The 8810-nt window shown below is 42.7% G+C and overlaps 1 protein-coding gene across 2 annotated transcripts in view; it reads right to left on the bottom strand.

Annotated features, from left to right (window-relative positions):
• Nucleotides 1-1754: 1754 nt before the first annotated feature.
• The window catches only part of trpc6 (transient receptor potential cation channel, subfamily C, member 6), an 88009-nt gene continuing 80953 nt past the window's right edge, over nucleotides 1755-8810 (bottom strand). For both annotated transcript variants that reach the window (XM_031897323.1, XM_002935570.5), the window contains exons 10-12: nucleotides 4528-4611; nucleotides 4289-4364; nucleotides 1755-2895 (exon numbers count right to left, since the gene is read on the bottom strand). In XM_031897323.1, the coding sequence (XP_031753183.1) occupies nucleotides 2744-2895; nucleotides 4289-4364; nucleotides 4528-4611 (312 nt within the window). In that variant the 3' untranslated portion in view covers nucleotides 1755-2743. The remainder of the gene's footprint in view (nucleotides 2896-4288; nucleotides 4365-4527; nucleotides 4612-8810) is intronic.

The raw sequence follows: 8810 nt of genomic DNA, 5'->3' as shown, positions 1-8810 counted from the left end.
AAAACACTGACTAATCACAGACCTGGACTTGCTCAGATCCAAAACCCCATGATTTTGGTCCAAATCCTGGTCTTGCCAGACCACACCCCCATTCTGCCCAGCCCCACCTTCTTCTGTCTTCTGTATAAACATGGGGAATCTGGGAGGGTTGACAGGTCTGACTGGGGGAGTAGGTCTGAAATGCTCTTTGTGCTTGGGGGCGCTGGGCCAGAGATTCACACTGCTGCTGGGGAGTCAGAGGAGGTTGTGGGTCAGAAGGAACCTTGTAGCCAGTTTGGCTTGTGACCTACCCCCATAGATAGAATGTCGACCCATAAAGTTCAAGTTGAATGGTCAACTCTGTAGGGAGTGGATACAGATTTCAGAGAAAAAAGAATAGTTTCCCCCCCACCAATCCTGCCAACAATTTTGCCACCTAAATCCAAAGCCTAAATCCCTTTCTCCTTTACAGCAGAACAGACTCCATTTTGAGCCCCTGACTGGAGCCCTGCCTGCCCCTCCTTCATGCCTGCAGTTCCCAGATGATCCTATTAGGCTTTCTGCCTGTCTGCGTGACGGCGCCACAGACACAAATATACCTGCTACTGTAAGCACTATTTACTGATATCACTTGAATTGAAAAGTAACACGTCTAAATCTGTGTGAATTATGGGCAAGGAGGGTGCTATATGGTATTTATAGGCCTGCAAACAGTCAGTAAGGGGAGACGTCTGTACCAGGGGAACCTGCACTCCTTTATTCCCCGTTCATAAAAGGTTGAAATGGTTGCTACGCTGAAGGCCCACTGAATACAGTTTTCTCTTGCTTGTGCTGTTAGAACCACTATGGTTCTGAATTTACAGTTGAATTGTAGTATTTCCATGCTTCCCCCATTAATATCAAAATAGGAAAATAACGACTGGATCACTTTTGTACCAAATAACCTACACCAGTGGTTCCCAACCTTCCTAATGCTGCGACCCTTTAATACAGTTCCTCGTGTTGTGGTGACCCCCAACCATAAAATTATTCATAAGACCATCGAAAATATGTGTTTTGCAATAGTCTTACGCGACCCCTGTGAAAGGGACCCACAGGTTGAGAACCGCTGCCCTACACGGTAACACAGTGTTCCTAAACGCTCACCAAATATGTCACCAGATGGAGTGTAAGGGTGCCAGCTGGACATTACCCCCTTTTTAAGGTTGGTAATTAGACCAAGACCAAATTTTCTTTAAGAGTGATGGCACGTGGAACATTTGTCCCCTGTGGTAAATCATCTCCTTTACAAATCATCCATAAATACCTGTATTGTAGTCTATCTGAAGCAAAAAAAAAGCATGTGTGTGTGGGGAGGCAGCTTTAAATTAAATATGAGCCTATTTAGGGCAATCTGGGTTGGGGCTGGATTCTAGCCTGGTTAAAGGAACAGTAACACCAAAAAATGAAAGTGTATAAAAGTAACTAAAATATAATGTGCTGCTGCCCTGCACTGGTAAAAGTTGTGTGTTTACTTCAGAAAGTCTACTATAATTTATATAAATAAGCTGCTATGTAGCCATGGAGGCAGCCATTCAAAGGAGAAAAGGCACAGGCACATAGCAGATAACAGATAAAACACCATTGTATTCCACAGAGCTTATCTGTTATCTGCTATGTAACCTGTGCCTTTTCTCCTTTTTTCCAACTTGAATGGCTGCCCCCGGGGCTACACAGCAGCTTATTATATAAATTATAGTAGTGTTACTGTAGCAAACACACCAGTTTTACCAGTGCAGGGCAACAGTGCATTATATATTTATTACTTTAAAGCTCTTTCATTTTTTTAGTGTTACTGTTCCTTTAAGATAGTCATGAGATCCATGTTCGTGCCCATGGAGTTCCCATGTTCCCAGTTTTTTTCAGCACCTTTATAAACATAAGAGAAATGATCCCCACGTCTGAGGCATTTTAGAACATGTTGCACCCCGACCTTCACTTGTGCCCCACCCTAGCCTTGTGCTCTCCATTAATTTACCCCTTAGGCAATATTTGTAGTTCTCTGTCTGTAACACTGAAACGAAAGCTTTGGGATCAAATGCCATTGTCCCATTATCATTGGAGGATAACCCTACCCTACATTCCATAAGAGTCAGCAAGGTGGCTCCCTTACACGCCCTCCATTTGTACATGGAGCTTTTCCTTTGCTTTCCTAGGCCGGGGCAATGCGCCTCGTGTCTGCTATCAGTCATAGGTACAAAGGCACGGGGGGACTCAGTTCTGCATTACTTAGATGTTACAATGGCGCGTGTGCTTTTTGTATGTATTACAGATGCACCGAGCACAGAACTCTTTGTCAGTGCAGCCCTCGCAAGATGAATGAACCTAAAGATGGATTCCAAGGCTGCTGTGCAATTCTTTAAATCGCTCCTGGGTCAAATAAACAAATTAGCCACTAGCAACCGGCCATCTTGCACTATATTTATCTTAAATACTTTGGTCCTGATGAACCAGTTTATCAATTCTATGGCGCTTACAGCTAAAAGTACAATAAATAACATACATAATAGTGGCTGAGCATCAGTCTCCCCGCTGGTAATGGAGCAGCATAACCCTCAGTTTATATCATGTATTAAATATATCGTGAGTAATATGACTATTCAGATAAATGTCGCTGTTTGGAAGTACTTATAATAATCATGGAATGTGAAATGCTGAATACACACAGTTGGAAAATTGAAGAGATAACTCAGAGGGTGATGGTTTTCAGTAGTTAACTCCTCCGTCATCCCTTGTTCTGTTCTGGTTCAGGCTCTATTGACAGTCTCTCCCCAAGTTTCCTAATAAGCTCTGCCAAGTCTTCTGTATTGTGGGACTTTTCCTCCAGAAGCTCGTAGCGCAGGCTGGAAATGTCCTGCTTGATCTCCTTTAACTCCCCTGAAGAAATAGAGAGAAAAAGTAGACTATATGCAACAGATAATGAGAGAAACTGTACAGGGAACCAGAACATCACGGAGAACCCCAACATCCCTCAAGCCTTCAATGGTCAAGTAAAGTCAGTATTGATCTCTAACATCAGTTAAAAGTTCTAGATCTTTGCTGTAGCGCTTAGCACTAATCATATAACTATGAATCATATTTACACTTCACCTAAAAAGAATAATGCATGTGAAGCCCACAGATAGCTACAGTACGCTATGGGCCTACTGCTTAGGGGCTTCATTGGTTGCCTGCATATTGGTGCACTAGATATATGGTTAATGGATAAATAGGATTATTTGCATGGAAAAAGTTGCCCAACACCAGTGATGGAAAAGTTAACAAAAGTTAGGTACATTATGTTGCTATGTAAAGTTGTTTCATATTGTTTCCTAGGTAGGAAGTAGAAGAGGAAGAATTAGTGCAACCCAACTATTGGGTGATACCCTGGTGGAGGAATGTCCTTAAGATGGGAAGAGGCAGGTTGGGTGGGGAAGGAGAAGGAAGACTGAAACGAAAGCTACTACAGGAAAGAGAAACCTCACAAGGTCAAGGAACTGCCCCCACAAGATAAAAGCAAATATCATATTGGTTGCCATGTGTTAATGAACCTGAATAAACTTTGCCTTTTATTTCTCATTGAGGTTTCCCTTACAACCAGCGCTAGGGGAAACCTTGCAGGTTGTGTTCATGGGAATAACTGCTTTGGCTGGGTCATGGACATCTTCTGGGAGATGGTACTGCATGTCGGCCAACTGTCCAAGTGCCCATGGTTGGAAGAGTTTGGGCTGGTTAAGGACCCAGATGAAGAACAGGGAGCCAAGAGAAAGGAAGAGGGGTTCTAAGGGAGGGGCCAGACTACTATACCATAATCTGGAAGGGTAATGTGATACAGTTGTGAGTTGTATAGGATGAACGGCTATAAAAGTATAAAGTCAGCAAAGAAGATTTGTATTTACTATTCAATAGATTTAACATTGTATCTGTATGTGAATGTGAGTGGCCATCCCACTTGCACTGGATTGCAGGCATGTTTAACCCCTACCTCTCTCTATTGTCATGTGACCTGTCCCCCCCCCCTCTTACTTTCACTCTTGGTTCAACCTTGTACCTTTATTGGCTCCACATACAGCACTGAAATAACTAGGGCCGGTGTTATTATGGTAAGGAAGAGGGGGGCATATAACAAATGCATTCCACCAGCTGGTAACCTACCTTCCAGCAGCTCCAGACTATCAGAGCCGTAGTATTACCATTATACCGATGCCCCCAGCCTTCCTGTATCCCTTCTGGTCTAACCCTGACCCTGCTCCTAGGGTGCCACCAAGGTCCCTATGGCAGAAGAACTCACCTTCGTTCACTTCGTCGCTCTCCTTGTCAATCTGAGCTTTCAGGACATATCTCTTAATAAGGCGCTTCATAATTTTCTGAAAACAAACAGAGATACCCATCAAACCCAGCAGTCTGTATTATCATGTTGTGCTGTTCATCATGGCGGCACAGTTTAGTTACAAACCATCTGCTCAGCACAGTTATTCAGGTTTTCTATTGTTACTAGGCAGTCCTTTGGCTAATTAATCAATCACTTACTTGATATCTGGTGGGCGGATGGCTGATGTGATTCAGATTGCCGTCTTCCGAGCTCCTGATGCTGGAATGTTTGCTGTGACCCAGCTGAAAGGGAAAAAGCACAGAATGACATTCCGTGGGGCTTATTACGCCCCGGCGCTTCCTGCCAAATGGGATTGTTATGAGCAGTTACAGCGATAACTACGGAGATAGAATGAAGACTGATAGCGTCATGGCGGGCAGCAGAAGGGAGCGCAGTGACAGGCTAGTCTGTACGGTGATTATATACAAGTGATATGTTTAGCTCATAAGAGCGAAGACACATGGAGCTACTTAGTAGCAGCTACTTGTCACAGCTACCCTAAAATACCCAGACAATACTGAGAATTGCCTCTGCTAAACACACGTAGTGACAATTGTAGGGAACTGGTAAATTATGCCTTTTCCCACTCTGGGTCCCCTAGTTCTCTAGACAGCTATAAGGGTCCTTAATATAATGGGAAGTAAGTCCCTTGTTCCTGGGTCATAGCATGACCCCTTGTGCATTTCCACAGTTTGGCCATAAGGTGGCACTGTGGGTATAAAAGGCTGAGCAGCCATGAGGCAAAGAGCCATTTTGTGAATCTCTCTGAGGAAGCAACAGAGAAATCTAGGTAGGTTTAGAAAGAATAGGCAGTTCCTGTTATAGGTCACACTAGGTGTGATAGACAGGCAGGGCTATTTAGTGAGCCGCATTTGCTCCAACCAGGATTGTAGAGGCATTATAAGCCGGGTATAATACTACCCAGAGTAGGGTTAACAGTGTACAGACCTAGGGTTAGATAGTGATCACCCAGGTTCCACTGGAAGCATATACCTGAAAGCTGGGAGTTAACCCCTTGTGCCCTGCAGCTAAAGGGTTATTGTGACTATTCCTTGTAAGTACTGCCTATGCTGTGAAATGCTACTACCTACCTATTCTATGCTGTAATTACTCCTAAGTGGCTGTGTAAATAAACAGTTCATGGTTTCAAGGTTAAGAACCACTGGCGCCCATTTATTGAGAAATACAACACATATCCACCTGGCCTCCATACAAAGCCAGGGCTCACCCCTGAAGGATACAGTCTCATCCTGGGTAAAATACGGTGTAGCTTGTGGTAATTAAAGGGCTAATTTACTATAAGCTTACACAATTATCAGTAAAGGATCAGCATTGTCGTTTAGTAGCCACGACAAGTAGCTGCTACTAGTAGCTCTGTGTGTCTTCACCCTAAGGGCAATTAGCCACAGCGACTTTTCTGCCATAGGTTATACTGTAATAGAAGTCACTGCGACTAAATGCTTGCAAATTTTCACTACGCGGATTAGTTGCTTTTTAAAAAATCGCGGTACTAATCGCCCAGTGTGTCTTCTCCCTAAGAGTTAAGGTTGTGGACCTTGTCACTGCTGATATTTCCCGTTTTAACTCCTTAAAGCCTGATCTTTAATACAAAAACACTATCACATTGGTTAACGACCACTTCATTAATGTTCTCTTAAAGGGGCGGTTCACCTTTAATTTAACTTTTAGCATGTTATAAAACGATCAGTTCTTAGCAACTATTCAACTGGTCTTCATTTTTTATATTTTATAAATTGCATAGTAACATAGTAAGTTAGGTTAGAAAAAGACATACGTCCATCACGTTCAACCATAATGCCTATATATAACCTGTGTGACTCTTTCCAGCTTTCAAATGGGGGTCACTGACCCCGGCAGCCAAAAAACTACTGCTCTTTAAAGATACAATTTTATTGTTACTTTTTTTATTACTTATCTTTTTATTCAGACCCTCTCCTATTCATATTTAAGTTTCTCATACAAACCAATGCCTGGTTGCTAGGGTAATTTGAACCCTAGCAACCAGATAGCTGCTGAAATTCAGTGAGTGGGGCTATGATGTGGTGATTAGCCAATCGTTGCATCAGTCTTCGAGAATCCTGCCCGGTTTTCCCAATTTGGCAGTTTTGACCCGGACAGCCCTAGCGAAGACCCGGCTGTCTGGGTCAAAACCAGACAGGTGGCAACCCTGCTAGCAGCTAGTTTCTTTTTATATTTTGTAAGAGAAGCCCTGGGAAACAAGTGCAGTGTATGTCTCCCCCAGATTCCTGTCATACTGCCTGAAATCATTACAATTTGTTCTCTGCAACCTATAAGCTAAAAGGTCTTGTGTATTTATTGAGAGCCACTGTAAATGTGCTGTTCTCTTATTTGGCCACTAGATGGCAGGACTAAACAAGATTTGGTGAGGACAAAGCGATGGTTTTATTCTGTGCGTGGTTTTATGTTTGGCATTTGGATTTTCAAAAGAGTAATGGTTACCTGAGGCTAAATTATATTTGTATGATTGGGGACGGAATGTATATTGACCAGTAGTTAATGTCTTATAATGGGTAATTTTGTTGCCAATAATCTGGAATAGTGGTATGTGTGTGTGTGGGGGGGGGGGGGGGCATTTTCCCTGGAGGGGTCAAGAATACCATTGGTAAAAATATAAATGTATAGTACAGATTTAAGTCTGTAGTAGACTGATTGTAACTCATTTGTTTTGCATTGGTTTGCCCCCCCCCCTTCCATTAAAGGAACAGTAACACCAAAAAATGAAATTGTATCAAAGTAACTAAAATATAATGTACTGCTGCCCTGCACTGGTAACAGGTATTCTGATCAATATGATCAATAATCATTTCACTCTCAAGATATGGACAGAGTTTAAACTAACAGTAACACCAAAAAAATAAAATGTGTCAAAGTAATTCAAATAAACTGTACTGTTGCCCTGCATTGGTAAACTGTGTGAGTTTGCTTTAAGTAACACTTCTATAATTTATATAAAACCCTGCTATATAGCCATGGGGGCAGCCATTCAAGCTGGAAAATAACGAGAAAAGGCACAGGTTACATAGCAGATAACAGATAAGCTCTGTAGAATACAATGGTGTTTTATTTGTTATCTGCTATGTACCCTGTGCCTTTTCTTCTTTTTTCAATTTGAATGGCTGCCCCCATGGCTCCACAGCAGGGTATTTATATAAATTATAGTAGGGTTTCTGAAGCAAACACACACCTTTTACCAATGCAGGGCAACAGTACATTATATTTGAATTACTTTTTTTTTTTTTGGTGTTACTGTTCCTTTAAACTCTGTCCATATCTTGATAGTGAAATGATTATTGGCCAGAATTCCTGTTCTGTATCACAATACTGTTATCTGTTAGTAGCACAGTTCTGCAGACAGATGCGGGACAGTGACATATAATGGCCGGCGCAGCCCTGAATAAGCGGCCCACTCCTGGCAGCACGTTATTAATGCACTGAGTTATGACATATTCCCATTCATACATCATGCTGTCGGCTCATAATTGCCTATCCAGCAGCTGTTTGCTCTGTAGAACTGCTCTGTGGAGCATGAATTCCAGATATGTGAATGCCACATTCCAACAGCTCTTGCTGAACTACAGTTACAGTTAGAGCTGCATTACTTCCTGTCAGCTGATCTCTGAGGAAACACTCAGACCATCACAAAATGGCGGCTCAAGATGTAGAATGACAATATTTACTGATATATATATATATATATTCCAGTTTGGTAAGATTCTTTAATAGGCCACTTAAAAAAAATATAAAGAGTTGGTTAAGTATTCATTCTGTGGGTATAGTTTTCCTTTAGTGGAGTTTCCTCTGGGTCTCCAGATAAAGCTGAGCCCACTGTGTGAATATGGTAGGGACCTTAGATTGTCAGCTCCACAGGGACAGGGACTGATGGGAATGTGATAGGGACCTTAGATTGTAAGCTCACTGGGGCAGGGACTGATGGGAATGTGATAGGGACCTTAGACTGTAAGCTCCACTGGGGCAGGGACTGATGGGAATGGGATAGGGACCTTAGATTGTCAGCTCCACAGGGACAGGGACTGATGGGAATGTGATAGGGACCTTAGATTGTAAGCTCACTGGGACAGGGACTGTTGGGAATGATGTATTATCTCTGTAAAGTGCTGTGTAAATGGCATCTCTGTATAAATAAAAGATATTAAATCTGTATATTCACAAGATCTGCTATCAGTTCTCACGGCCTCCTCAACATATAACCCCCTCTCATGGATGTCTGAGTGCCACTGACAAGCGCCGCCGCTCACGCTAACAAACATCTGCTTGTAGCTCTCTACCAAGCGCTCCCGGCTTCCCCGGAGCTGACAGTCAGATGCTCACTATACGGAACAGCCGGCATCTCGTCCAGACTAGGAAGCGGCTAACCACTTGGAAGTAAATAGGGTGGGTG

Source organism: Xenopus tropicalis, chromosome 2 (genome assembly GCF_000004195.4).
Source record: "Xenopus tropicalis strain Nigerian chromosome 2, UCB_Xtro_10.0, whole genome shotgun sequence".
In the NCBI taxonomy this organism is placed as follows: Eukaryota; Metazoa; Chordata; class Amphibia; order Anura; family Pipidae; genus Xenopus; species Xenopus tropicalis.
Note: the sequence above shows the minus strand (reverse complement) of the source record. Positions and strands in the feature narration are given on the sequence as shown.